General features: G+C 34.4%; 1 protein-coding gene across 1 annotated transcript in view; it reads right to left on the bottom strand.

The window, feature by feature from the left end:
* ZDHHC17 (zinc finger DHHC-type palmitoyltransferase 17) overlaps positions 1-15,172 on the bottom strand; it is a 92,328-nt gene that overhangs the window by 16,422 nt on the left and 60,734 nt on the right. The window contains exons 9-10 of the mRNA XM_054580141.1: positions 4,529-4,671; positions 3,039-3,139 (exon numbers count right to left, since the gene is read on the bottom strand). Coding sequence (XP_054436116.1) covers positions 3,039-3,139; positions 4,529-4,671 — 244 coding nt within the window. The remainder of the gene's footprint in view (positions 1-3,038; positions 3,140-4,528; positions 4,672-15,172) is intronic.

Raw genomic sequence — 15,172 nt, 5'->3', positions numbered from 1 at the left:
ATTCAACCAGAACAGAATGAATGAGCAGGAATTCAAAAAAATGAGGAGAGGCTTAGGAACTTCTGGGACTTTAAATGATCCAACATCCAAATCATAGGGATTGTCAGAAGGAGAAGAGGAGGAGCAAGAAATTGAAAACTGATTTGAAAAAATAATAAAGGAGAACTTCCCCTATCTGGCCACGGGAATAGACTTCCAGGAGATCCAGGAAGCTCAGAGTCCCAAAGCAGTTCGACTCAAGGAAGCACACACCAAGGCACATCATAATTACACTACCCAAGATTAACGATAAGGAGAGAATCTTAAAAGCAGCAAGAGAAAAGGAGACAGTTACCTAAGAAGGAGTTCCCATAAGACTATCAGCTGACTTCTCAAAAGAAACCTTGCAAGCAAGAAGAGGCTGCAAGAAATACTCAAAGTCATGAAAGGCAAGGACCTACATCCAAGATTGCCCTATCCAACAAAGCTACCATTTAGAATGGAAGGGCAGATAAAGTGCTTCCCAGATAAGGTCAAATTAAAGGAGTTCATCAAGCCCTTATTGTATGAAATGTTAAAGGGACTCACCTAAGAAAAAGATGATCAAAAACTGAACAGTAAAATGACAACAAACTCACAGCTATCAACAACTGAATCTAAAAAAAACAAACAAACTAAGCAAACTAGAACAAGAACAGAATCATAGAAATAGAGATGGGGAGGAGAATGGGGGAAAGGTACAGGGAACAAGCAGTATAAATAGTAGTTACAAAATAGGCACGGAGATGTTAACACATTGCGTACCGCTCACGTGTTTTCTCGTGTTTCGTGCGCCATCTGTTAAGGACCGCTCACGAGTTTTCTCGTTTTTCACACACCATCTGTTATGGACTTTAGATGTCAACACAGTGTCTTGTCCACATTGAATGAAGCGATCTCATTGGTGGAAACCATGCAGGTCAATCTACAAAAAACTATATAATTGCACGAACCTATAAAGCATTGCAGTTACATTGTATTTTGGTCATTCGACCCTGGCGTATGTCTTAGAGATTTCTATGCGGTACGCTATGTATTAAGATTAGTATAAGAAATGGAGAAGCCAAAGAATTTATATGTACAACCCACGGACATGGACTAAGGGGGGGGTAATGCTGGGAGGAGGAGCGCTGCAGGGTGGAGGGAATAAAGGGGAGGAAGAAAACAGGACAACTGTAATAACATTATCAATAAAGTACATATTTAAAAAATTCTAGAAAAAGAAAGTCTGACAAAGTTTTCATTATTTGGTAATTTACTAATTTTCCTATTTTTCTCCACTTACATGCATGATTAAGAGTTTAGCAACAGTCTAAAATTATTTTGAGATGGGAATCTAACTTTTCTTGAACTTAAAATGTACTGTCCAATTTAGGAAATAAAGTTAGAAAATATGTCTGGAACACTAAAGGCATTTCCGAGGTCAGTGCCTTTTAGAAATTTAAAATAGATGAGGTAATGAAAACAAGCAAATCTGTTTTACTCATACTAAATGTCCCAATAAGACAATTCTAATGCTTAATAATAAATCCTTTAGGAACAATTTTTATGTCAGAGTATAATTCAAGGCCAGAATGAGCTACTAAAATTTGCCACATGGAAAAATTTCACTAGGTAATGATGCTGAGTAAGTATTTTAAATATTTTTTTAAAAATCCTCACCCAAAAATGTTTATTGATTTTAGAAAGAGGAAGGGAGAGAGAAAAAGAAACATGGATGTGAGAGAGAAACATCAATTGGTTGCCTCCCATACATGCCCTGATGGGAGACTGACCCCACAAACTAGGTACATGCACTGTCAGGGAATTGAACCAGCAACTTTTTGGTGTACGAGATGATGTTCCAACCAACAGAACCACTCAGCCAGGGCCTGAGGAAGTATTTTAAAAAATACTATACTTTCTGAAAGTAATCATATACACTATAAAAATATAAGAATTACAATGTAGCTAGAATTGTGCCTTACTCTCAAAAATAAAATAAGCATGTTTTGTTTTACAACTAAAATACAGGATAACTAAACAAAAAGAATACAGTATTATAACATACAAAGCTGTGAAATAAAACCAGGTATTAATTAAATCATTAAGCACCAAAAACTTAACCCATTCAAAACATATCCATATACTTTACATATGGATATACTTAATGACTTATACTTTATATATGGTTATACTTAATAACCACAAACATTTATGAAAAAATGTGCCTTTATTATAATAAATCAGACTATCTTTCTGACTGGACTTTTTCTCTGTAAAAATATCAGAAGTTGACACTGACCTTACTTCTTTGATACACACACACACACACACACACACACACACACTCTCTCTCTCTCACAATTTGAAATTATATTACTTTTTAAAAGTATACTACATTGAAATCATTTATTGACATTAGCAAATACTTGAAGATGCGCATTACATGCTTCTCATGAAGCAAAAGAGAAAATTAACTATGAGCTACCATAGCAAAATAATGTTATGAAATTAAGAAAAAATTTAGAGAAAATAGTTTGATGCTAAAATGTAAAAATCACAGTTTAAAAGAAAGGTTTAGATTATGTGTTAGAGAATCTGGTAAGTACACGTTTTTATTCCACCTACACCTGAGACTAGATGGGTGGTCTTGGGACAGGATAATAGCCTGACCTATTTAAATCTCAATTTTCTCATCAATAAAGAAGAGATAACAACACTAAAATACAGGATGTGTATTAAATGATACAAAGCATTTAAGAAAATGCCCTTTAAAAACACAATAAATGGTAGCTATTATTATTATTATTGATATTATTAAAAGCAGTTTTTATAAGCAACCTATTCAATATGTAACATTTTAAAAATATTTACATACTTATTGTTCTAGAAATACTGTTCATAGTTATTTTTCTACAAATATTGTTTTACTGCTGTTAATTGTGAGTAGTTCAGTACTAATGCTAAATTATTATTAAACATTTGTTTAAAAAACAAATAAAAATTGCTTAGATACGACCTTTATAACCAAAGGATATCATTCCAAAACCAGAAGAACCACGTCACATACATCCAGAATTTGGTTGCCAAATATATTCCAAGGGGCAATGCACTGTGCATTGAATGATCAAAAAAGGACCTGTAAAACATAAGTTTTATAAAATTTGAGTTATATATTTAATTGTGAAAATGAGTATTTACATATTTAAATGAAAATCACACACGTTATGCATAATAAACTCTGGTTTAACCAAAATCCAGAAGTCTAGGATGCTTAAATGCCAAGACTGTTTTCAATAGTAACCAACAATAAATGACTTCACAGCTGATGACTCAAGATTTTGAAGCTCCTTATTTAATTCACCAAGAGTTAAAATTATATTCCATTTACTTTTCAATATCAAAATTCTGGCGTACGTCTATGCTCTTAATCAAAAATTCAACTTTAGTAACTATCATCCAGCATATTATTCACTGATGATGTGTTGTAATTCTAATAAATAAGTACAAAGCTATCCTCAAGTTTTTTCTCTATATTTCATCATTATTTCTCCTAACCTACATACTACTGTTAAGTCTTCATCACATCTTTTGAAGAATGAACTGCTGTTAGTGGAATTGAGGGTCCTTATTTACAGTATTTAGAATTCAAGAAAAATAAGTTAATTCATTATATTTTTAATAATTTCATCAAACTTAAGCAGGACCAACCATCCATGTAGGCTACTTCAGAAAATCTTGGTGAATTCCTGTTTGTAACAGCCCTCAAAGCTCCTAGAAACACTTAAATGAGATTAATTACCTAGAATTAAGCTCCTTCCTGACAGTTAACACATTAGTGCATTGCTAGTCATTCTCATATCTGTGTAAATTATTTGCAGACTCTTTTTTTGAAATTCAGGTAAAAACAAAGTACTAAAAGAAATGAATGCAGGTTAAGTGAGATGTTCTGGATCACGGACACCTGCCTAGGTTTGCTAGATGGGTCTCTTTAAGGCAATGGGATCTAAGCACAGAAGAAAAAGAAATGATCACAATGTTTAAAGATTAAAGAGGGAGAAGAAAGTAATTTAAAAAACCAAGTTTACTTCATATGCTGAAACTCTAACTTGCTACTAAAAATCAAACCTCTTTCTTGTATACTGCCTATAAACAAAGAAAATATAATTCCTATGAAAAAGTAAACAAAGTAAGCTCAAGCATTGTAATTACCTATAAACAATATGTATATTACATTTAGAGTTCGACAAACTCAAGACCACTTTTATTGAAATGTTTTAAACTATATTTTAGCCTTAAAATTAATGCTAGATTGTCACTGAAAGCTCTTCTAGAATCAGTTTAACAACATTAAAATTTTTAAATATTTCACATATTCATTTGCCAAAATTCTTTAACACTGAATTAAAATCAAAATTCTAATATAAAGACAGTGTTCTGAACATATAAAACAGTAATTTTTATTTAGCAGGATCCAAATTATAATCTTTCATGCTTAGTTAAAAACATGGTTAAAAATGACACTTACTTTGAAAGAAACTGTACTGCAGCCCAAACACCACCATACATTAGCCCTTTAATGAGCCAAGAATCAATATTTAGGTCTGCTATAAATCCAACCAACCAAATAACTAGGAAAGGCGTTCCCAGCATTACTTTCTGCCGAAATTCCTGTACAGAAAAAAACATTTAGAAAGTTTTACATGTTTCAAGTAGCCTCAGTGTGAACCACTGTTGCCTTTGTGAAAACATGCAACAGAGAATGAAATTCATTCATTCAAATATACTTATTATATGTACAACAGATATTATTCAAGGTGCTATTTCTGACTTCTGGAAACAGGCAATAAATAAATAAAAGTATTTGGTTAAAATTGTGAAAAATGAGAATAGAAATCATAGGAGTGTGTCTAGATAGATAAAGAAAAGAGCAGTATTATCTGTTAACACATGGACAGTCTAGAAAACATCATGACAAATACTACCCCATTTTTCCAGGGGCACTGGCAACGAGAGACAAGGACAATCAGAATAACTGATGGTCTAAGAACTAGATAACGAAACTGGGGATGCTTAGCCTGAAGAAGACATTTTCAATGATATATATAAACAGTATATAAAAAACTTAAAATCAGATAGATAATAAAATCAAACAGTCTACAGGGTAGAATGGAGATTATGTGCCTCAGAAAACATATCCAAATAGAATGCTTGGTACTCCAGAGGTAGATGTATCTCATTTTTACACTGGTTTAGTTGTTAGCAAGTCCATTCTAAGTATAACACCTACCCTTGTAACATCTACCACAACTTTATCTTCGGAGCAACACAAAGTCTATTACCCCTTCCCCATAACAGCCCTTCACGAACTTATATGCCTCTATCAAGTTTCTCGAGTTACCTTTGGTGAGAAAACTATACACTTTTTCATGTAAATGTCCATGTCTTTCCCAATTCAACTACTGTAATTCATTTTCTGAACTAAACGTGTAATTTTAACTTAGAATAATAAACACATTGAACTCCAGAGTTTAATTTTATGCTGTTGTAAAATAATCCTTCCAACCTGTTTTTTCATCTCTAGTATTTGTGAACTTTATATCAAGACATTAGAGATTTATAACTGGAAGAAGGAATGCGTAAGTCAGGGTATTAGGTGGGAGAGAGGGTGGACATGTGTCATATAGAAAGAGTCTTTTCTACAATTCTCTGTAATCCGGCTTGTTTTCAGTCAAGATACTTGCTCTCCCTCAGCAATGACCACAGTTCTTCATTATTAAAAAATAAGATATAATTTACATATAGTAAAATTCACCTCCTCTGCATAGTTCTCTGAGTTTTGATTAACATACACAGTTGAGTAACTAGCTAGAAAATCAAGACACAGAACAGTTCTATCAAGTCAGTAAATACCCTTGGCCCTAGTCCCAGCTCCTGGCAAACACTAATCTGATTTCTGTCCCTATACTCTTTCCTTTGCAGGAATGTCATATAGATAGATTGATACTGAATACAATCATTTAAGCCTGGCCTCTTTCACTTCAAGAATGCATTTGACATGCATCCATGTCGTTGTGTATATCAAAAGTTAGTTCTTTTTTAATGCTGAGTAGGATTCCCTTACAGGATTTATCACAGGTTTGTTTGCTTTTTTTCTTTAATCCATTTCTCCGCTAAAGGGTTAGGGTTGTTTCCAGTTTTGATGTTTGTGAATAAAAGCCACTAGAAACACTTACATACAGGTTTTTGTGTAACAAAAGTTTGTTTCACTTGGTTAAATATCCATGCATAGGATTTCTAGATTTGTTTTCAAACTGTCATTTAACATGCATATTATGATATTATAAAGGTATAATGGTGATATGCTACTTTTATAAATATGAGAAATCTACTATTTTTTCTCATATTTTATTATCGAAATTTTCAAATGTAGACTAAATGTGAAAGAATGTTATACTGAATACCTGTGTGTCCATCACCTAGCTTCTACAATTCTGTAATCTATTTTTTAATTAAGCTTTTTATTTTGAATAACTGTAGATTCACATACGGTTGTAATGAATAACATAGATCCCAAGTACTTTTTAACCAGGTTTCCCCGATGACTAACATCTAGCAAAACAGTAATACAATACCACAACCAGGATATTCACCTCAGTACAGCTAAGGTACAGAGTATTTCCATCACTGTAAGGATTCCTCGTGTTGTCCTTTTATAACAACCTCCCTTCAACTCTCTACCTTCAACCCCATAATTAACCTTGGCAACCGCGAATCTTTTCTACATTTCTATAATTTTGCCAATTTCAATTATTTTATATAATGAAATTATACAATATACAACCTTATAGGATTGGCTTTTTCACTCAACATAATTCTCTGGAAATTCATCCAGGTTATTGCATATACTGTTAATTCATTTCTTTATATTGCTGAGGAATATTTCATGATATGAATGTATTAATACTAGTTTATCCACTGAGGAACTTTGGGGTTGCTTCTAGTTTGTGGCTATTATGAATAAAACTTCTATAAACATTCACATACAGGTTTCTCTGTGAACGTAAGTTTTCATTTCTTTGAGATAAATAAGAGTGAAGTTTCTGGGTTGTATGAGAATTGCATCTTAAGTCAAAAAACAAACTGCCAAGCTGTTCTCCAGAGTGCTGTACTGTTTTACATTCCTACCAGCAATGTATGAGGAGTCTGGTCTCTCTGCATCCTCACCAGCATTTGATTTCACAACTTTTTAGGTCCCTGTGGTTTTAATGTGCATTTCCCTAATAACTAATGATGATGAACATCTTTTCATGTACTTATCTGCCATTTTTGTATCTTCCTTGGTAAAATATCTCATGTCTTTAGCCCATTTTCTAATTTGATTGTTTGACTTTTTTACTTTTGAGTTCTGAAACTTCTTTATATACTCTGAAAATTAGTTCACTTTTAGATATATGTCTTGTAAATACTTTCTCCCAGTCTGTAGCTTGTCTTTTCATCCTAAAAATGGGTGTTTCACAGAACCATAGTTTTTTCATTTTGAAGTCCAACTGATCAGTTTTATTCTAATGGATCATGCTTTTCTTGTCAAATCTAACTCTTTGCCTAGCCCTATATTCTGATGATTTTTCTGTTTTGTGAAACTGTATAGTTTTATGTTTTACATGTAAGTCTGTGAGCCATTTTATTTTTTATATGGTATGAGATTTGAGTAAGCCTTTATTTTATTTTACTTTATTTTGCATATGAATGTCCAAATGCTCCAGCATTATTTGTTGAAAAGGTTATCTTTCCTCAACTGAATTGCTTTGCATTTCTGTCAAGTCAGTGAGCCTATCTTGGTGGTTCTATTTCTGGACTCTATATTTTATTCCAAAGATCTGAGTTTATTCCTCCAGCAACAAAAGACCTGTATGTTGACTACAGCAAAATATTGCTGGGATTTTTATTTAATTGCATTGAATTGGTGTATCAATTTTGGGAAAACTGACATTTACTATATTGAGTCTTCCAATTCATGAATACAGTATTTCTTTCCATTTATTTACATCATCTTTGATTTATTTCATTGACATTTTAAAATTTTCAGTATACAAGTACTTTGCATGACCCTGACTAGTGAATTAGGCATTGTCCTGCAAAGCGAAGGGTTGCCTGTTCAATTCCCAGTCAAGGACATCCCTGGGTTGCAGCCCAGGTCCCCTCTTGGGGACACGTGAAAGGTGACCTATCGGTTTCTGTCGCACATCGATGTTTCTCTCCCTCTTTTTCTCCCTCCCTTTGCCTCTCTCTAAAAATAAATAAATAAAAAATTTTAAAAAGTACTTCATATGCTTGCTTTGATTTAACACTTAGGTATTTAAATTTTGGGATTTCTTTAGCAAGTCTAAAGAGCACTTTTTAACTTCAGTGCCCACATTTACTGCAAGTATATAGAAATAAAATAGGTTTTTAAATATGTTTACTTTATATCCCATGACCTTCCTGAATTCACTTATTAGATCTAGAAGTTTATTTCACGTATTCCTCGGGATTTTCTATGTAGGCAGTCAATGTCAACCACAAATAAGGACAATTTTATTATCTTTTCCTTTTTGGTTTATACACCTTTTAATTTCCTTTCTTTCTATCATTAGCTAGAATTTTCAGCTCTATGCTGAATAAGAGCTGTAAGAGGAATATCTTTGCTTTGTTCTTGATCTTAGGGATAAAGCATTCAGTCTTTTACCATTAAGTACAGTATTAATTGAAGGTTCTATACATGTTCTTTATAAAGTTCAGGAAATACTTTTCTATTCCTATTTTTCTCAGAGTTTGATCATGAATGGACATTGATTTTTAATAAATGCGTTTTGATTGATAAAATTATTAAATCTTTCTTTTTTAATTTGTTAATACACTGGATTATATTAAGTAATATTTTAATATTAAATGGGCCTTGCATCCCTGGAATAAACCCCATTTGTTCAAGGTGCATAATTCTTCTTATGTACTGCTGACTTAATTTTTTAAAACTTTGTTAAAAATTTTTGAGTCTATATTTATGAGGGATATTGGTCTATAGTTTTCTTTTATGTACTGTCCTTGGCTGGTTTTGATATCAGGGAAACATATCACTCCTACTCTGTTACTTCCATATAAAAGCAATTTAACAATATTCTTACATGTGAAGTGAGTTTCTTATAGACAGCATATAGTAAAGTCATACTTTATAACCCACAGTGCCAATACCTGTCTTTTACTGCATATATTTAGACCATTTACATTTAACATAATGATTAATATGTTAGCTTTAAGTTTATAGTTTTTTGTTTCCTTTTTGTTGTGTTTCTTGTTCGTTTTCTTTTTCCTGCCATCTTGTGGGTTACTAGAAAGCATTCTAGAGTTCTATTTCATTTACCTACAGTGTTGTTCAGTACAGCCTTTTTAATGGTTACCTGAAATATTACATTATATAAACATAACATCACAGTGTACTGGTGTCTTCATTTTACCAGTTCAAGTGAAGTCTGGGAAGCTTATCTCACTTTATGTCCCTCTATCCTCCCTTATTTATATTATAAATTATCTGAAATATATTCTCTGCATAGACTAGAGCCACATCAGGCAGCATCATCATTTTTGCCTCAACTGTCAAGCAAAACATGGAAGACTTAAGAGGACATTCTACTGTATATAGCCATAGTTTTGCTTACCATAATCATGTGTTCCAGGATTCTTACTTTTATCATTTCTTTTGTTTAGAAAACTTCTCTTAGCCATTCTTTTAGGATAGGTCTGGTGATGACAAATTCTCTTAGTTTTCCTTTATCTGAGAATGTGTTGACTTCTCCCTCATTCCTAAAAGATATTGGCCACTGGTAAAGGATGATGGGTTGCAAGTTCTTTCCATTTAGCACTTGGAAAAAACGTGCCAGTTCCTTCTGAGGTCTATGATTTCTCTTCATATTCTAGTCATTTGAATTGTTTTAAACCCTATTGGTAAAGGGATTTCGAGATTTTTATTTTTTTCCAGAAGTTTGACTATGATATGTTCAGGGAGGATTTCTTTGAGTCTATTCTGCTTAGGATTCATTCTGTTTTTTAATCTGTAGTTTTGTCTTTTGCTAAATTTGGAGAATTTTTGGCCACTGTATCTTTGAGTGCTTCTTCAGCTTTGCCCTCTTTCTTCTCTTCTGGGACTCCAATCATATTAATGTTAGGTATTGTTATAATCACAGGTCCCAGAGGCGATAACTGTTTTTTTTTTAACAGTTTATTTCCTTTTGTTGTTCAAAATGAGTAATTTTTATTGTTCCACTTTCCAGGTCACTGATTCTTTCCTCTGTCCCCCATATTTTGCCACTGAGCTCATCCAATGATTTCTTCTGGGTTATTATAATTTTCATTTTAAAATTTTTATCTGGTTTTTATTCTATTTCTATATTTTTATTTCTTTGCAGAGACTCTATTTTTCATTTGTTTCAAGGATGCTCATAATTACTCAGTGAAGCTTTTTTATGACAGCTGCTTTAAAAATCTTTTATCAGATTATTCTAACATCTCTTATATTGTTGGCATCTGTTGGTTCTCTTTTCTCTGTTTCAGATCTTCTTGGTTCTTAGCACGTTAAGTGATTTTTGTTTGAAACTTGGCTATTCTGGGTACTGTGAAACACTGGATCTTAGTTAAACCTTTTCTTCTACATGGATTCCTCAATGCAGTTTGGGAGGCGACTGAGGCACTTTCTCATTCCTGCCAGGTCGGGTGCAAATCCTGGATTCCTACTTGGCCTCCACTAACATCTGGGGACAGGGTTCCTCATTCCCGCTGAGCAAAGCTGGGACTTCTAATCCTTCACTGTACATCTACTGATGCCTCAGTGGCTGGCAGCAGTGCCTCATTACTGTTTCCTGCATGCAGCAGGGGATGGAACCTCATTAATAGCCAGTGGAAATGAAGTCCCAACTCTACGCAGCTTTTCCTGACACCACCACTGGAGAGAAGCTGGAGCACCTCATTACAGCCTACTAAGGGTAAAGTCCAGGTCTTTGCTGGTGTGAATTAGGGTGGGGCCATAGTATTTTCTGTAGTGTTTGGCTTTAGTAGAACGTTATTTTCTAAGTTTCTATTTTACTAAACTAAGACTATACTTTCAGGGATCATTTCTATAGTTCTATTTTACTAAACTGCCTCCTTTGTGGCCCTTTGACTAGAGAGCAGACTTCTTTTGCTGCAGCCTTTTCTGTCTGCACCCATTTGTGTTTCTATCTTGTTGGCTTTGTTAGCTCCTCTTCTGGGATATATAAAGCACATACAAAAAAACACCCCAAAAAACAAACAGAAAAACCCCAAAACCATAGGGAACTCAACCCCATGTTATTCTTTGGGTCTTGAGTTCCCTAGCCATTCTGCCATGTTCTCCCCATCTTCCAAAGTCTTCTTACATTTGTTTTGTAATTAATGTCCAGGTTTTTCAATTGTACTTAGCAGGGAGGAAAAGAGAAAGGTGTATACACTCCATCTTCCCAGATTTCTTTTCACATAAACAATAAACAACATCAAAGAGGAAGATATGTGAGATTACCACTGTTAACAAAAGGGATGATGGATTTTTAAATGTGGAGAAATACTAATTTTGAGATTTCCATACAATTTATTAAGCAAGTTAACACTTATTTAACCATAAATCTCCCAGTCTAAAATTTTCTCTTCTTTAAAAACCCAAGAGCTTTTAAAATAGTTTTCTAAAATCAAGATTCCTTCCATATCCAACTGTTTATTAGCACTGTCCAAATTTTTCTCTTTTAGTGATGACTTACTTTTAGTATAAACTATTGAGTCCTAAGTATTACTGTTTTCTTGTTTAGTTTTAAATACAGGACATACTTCACAGACTACCAAGTCAAGTCATATTCATGATTTAAATTTCTCTAATTCAGATGGAAAGAGAACAGTCTACACAATTACAAGTACTTAATTCAAAGAAGCCCCTAGCCAGCATGTATTTTTATGTAGTAAGCTTTTTTAAAAAAGGTAATATATTTAAAGCTATCAATGCAAAAAACACCAGACTACTCAAGTTCTGAACTAATCACAATAAATACAAATGTTGATAAAACTGTACTAAACTTTTTAATGAGGCTCTCTTTGTTGAAACCAAATCATATCCAGGACTTCTGATCAAGATGGTGACAACAGCTCACCTCCTTGCACAACCACATCGAAATTACAACTAAACTGTAGAACGACCATCATTCAAAACTTGAAGAAACTGAGCTGAATGGAAGTCCTATCAACACACAATTAAAGAAGAAACCAACTACAGAATTAAAGAAGAAACCACATGGAAACTGGTAGGAGAGGTGGAGTCACAAAAGATGCTGGTCCCATACCCATGTGTGGCAGATAAATATTGGTAGGAGCACTTCAGGAGTGAGGGGTTCCATCCCCACACCAGGCCCTCTAGCCCAGGGTCCCAGGGATGGGAAGGTTCCCATAACATCTGGCTGTATAAACCAGTGGGGATTGAGTCAGTGGAAGACAGAAATTGCTGGAATCCCTGGCAGTTCCTCTTAAAGGGCCTATGCATGGATTTATTTAGACTTACTCCCTCTGAGCTCCAGCATAGGGGCAGCAGATTGAAAGACTCCAGAGACATATGGGGAGAAATGGAATTGTCTGGCATTGGGATGAGAGATAGGAAACAGCTTTCTCCCAAATAGAAATGCTGGCAGAGGCCATTATCCCTTTTCTGAGCCCTCCTAAAACACAGCATGATGGGGAATCGTATTTTAGACCCAACCTGGCTCATATTGATTACCCCAAGTTTGCCTCATACTGTTTGATTCCCTGAGGCCCTGACCCACCCAACTTTCAGGTCCACCCAAGCTGTTTCCAGTGGTTTTTCAATATGAATGGCTTCTCTTGGCCCATTCTTCAGATCTTCCTAAATTCTCTCAAACAAGCAGCATCTGGCTTTGTCAAGCCCCTTATCCCTCACTAAGTTTCCCCAGGCCTGGTACTAGCAGCAGCCAGCCCTGGTTCATATCTTGGCCTCACCTGGGCACCGCCAAGCCTTGCACAAGTAGCTGCCATCTGTGGATCACTCTGTAGTTTATGCTGTGTGCCCCTGGACAGAACACATTCAATGGCTAACCTTGGACATGCCAGTAGCAATCAAGGCTCAACTACAACAGGAGAGTTTACACAGCCCACACAGTGGGCACACCTTGAATATCCAGCTTGAGCAATAGGGGAGACTGTGCCACTGGACTCTACAGGATAGCAACTATACTAGGCCACTCTACCAAACCTGAGAGATGTAGCATCTCTACCTAACACATAGAAAAGAACACAAGGAGGCAGACAAAATGAGGAGATAAAGAAACACGGCCAAAATGAAAGAACAGAACAAAACTCCAGAGAAAGAACAAGACAAAATGGATACAAACAATCTATTAGATGCAGAGTTCAAAACATTAGTTATAAAGATGCTCAAGGAATTTCGTGAGGACCTCAATAGCGTAAAAAAATCCAATCAGAAACAAAGCATACACTAACTGAAATAAAGAACAATTTATAAGGAATCAACAGTAGAGTGGGTGAAGCCAAGAATCAAATCAGCGATTTGAAAATAAGGAAGCAAAAAGCAACCAATCAGAACAACAAGAAGAAAAAAGAATCCAAAAAAAATGAGAACAGTGTAAGGAGCCTCTGGGACAACTTCATGCATATCACCATTTCCACCATGGGGGTATCAGTGGGAGCAAGAAACTGGAAAGCTATTTGAAAAAATGATGACAGAAAACTTCCCTAACTTGCTGAGGGAAATACACATATAAGTCCAGGAAGTGCAGAGAGTCCAAACAAGATGAACCCAAAGAGGCCCACCTCAAGACACATCGTAATTAAAATGCCAAAGGCTAAAAACAAAGAATCTTAAAAGCAGCAAGAGAAAAGAAGTTAGTTACCTACAAAGGAGCTCCCATAAGACCGTTGGCTGACTTCTCAAAAGACACTTTGCAGGCCGGAAGGGATTGGCAAGAAATATTCAAAGTGATGAAAAGCAAGGACCTACAACCAAAATTACCCTATCCATTAAAGCTATCATTAAAGGCTCAAAGGACAGATGAAGAGATTCCCAGACAAGAGAAAGCTAAAGGAATTCATTACCACCAAATCAATATTATATGAAATGTTAAATGTTTTCTTTAAGAAGAAGAAAATAAAAAATAAACAATAGAAGGATAATAACTATGTATCAACAATTGATTCTAAAAAACTATATAAACAAACAAGGAGAACAGAAAGAATCAGAGATACAGAGAACATTTTGATGATTACCAGATGGAAGGTGGTTCAGGGGGATAGGCAAAAAAGGTCAAGGGATTAAGAAGTACAAATTGGTAGTTATATGGGGATATAAAGTACAGGATAAGGAATAAAATAGCTAAAGAACATATATGCATGACCCATGGACATGGACAACAGTGTGAGGACTGCCTAAGGGGAGTAGTAGGGGAGCTGGTTAGAGTGAGGTAAAGGGGGGAAAGCGGGGACAACTGTAATAGCATAAACAATAAAATGCAATGTAAAAAAACTAATACGAATCATATCCAAACATATAAACCAGACATATAGCTCATTATTGCTATAAGTAACTTTAAATGTTAATGACTATCTAGAATTTATAATGTCATTTTCATCTGATAATATTATTTTTAAAGAACTTTAGAATATTTACACTAAATAAATTAAAGCATAGAGATTATAGGATATCCCAAAGTAATACAAGACACTTATTATTAGGCCAGATATTATAGCTGAGACATCAGCTATTTTTCACTCTGTTGAGCGAAACTGCTCTAAATCTCAGAGGATAGAGTGACATGAAAGTAAATAAATAATGAATCATTTTACATCATATTTAATAGTGAAATCAAAAGTTAACACAACTTGCAAAAATTGTTTATTATTCTCAACTATGACACTGAAAATAGGCAAGTTTGTAAACATTAAATCTAATTCTTCTGATGCCTAAGTAAAACACCAATAAACTTTTCAGCTCATTAAGGAAGTATGAACTACAAGTAAATGAGGCATGTTTTCAAATGCTTCCCTTTATCTAAAACTTGTCATTTTGTTCTGACAACAGGCAGATGAATGCTAACTTTAAACCAATGGTTTTACC

Source organism: Pteronotus mesoamericanus, unplaced genomic scaffold (genome assembly GCF_021234165.1).
Source record: "Pteronotus mesoamericanus isolate MK-2021 breed Mesoamerican mustached bat unplaced genomic scaffold, CSHL_Meso_final contig_56, whole genome shotgun sequence".
Lineage (NCBI taxonomy): Eukaryota > Metazoa > Chordata > Mammalia > Chiroptera > Mormoopidae > Pteronotus > Pteronotus mesoamericanus.
The sequence above is the reverse complement of the archived record's forward strand: the minus strand, read 5'-3'. Positions and strand labels throughout refer to the sequence as shown.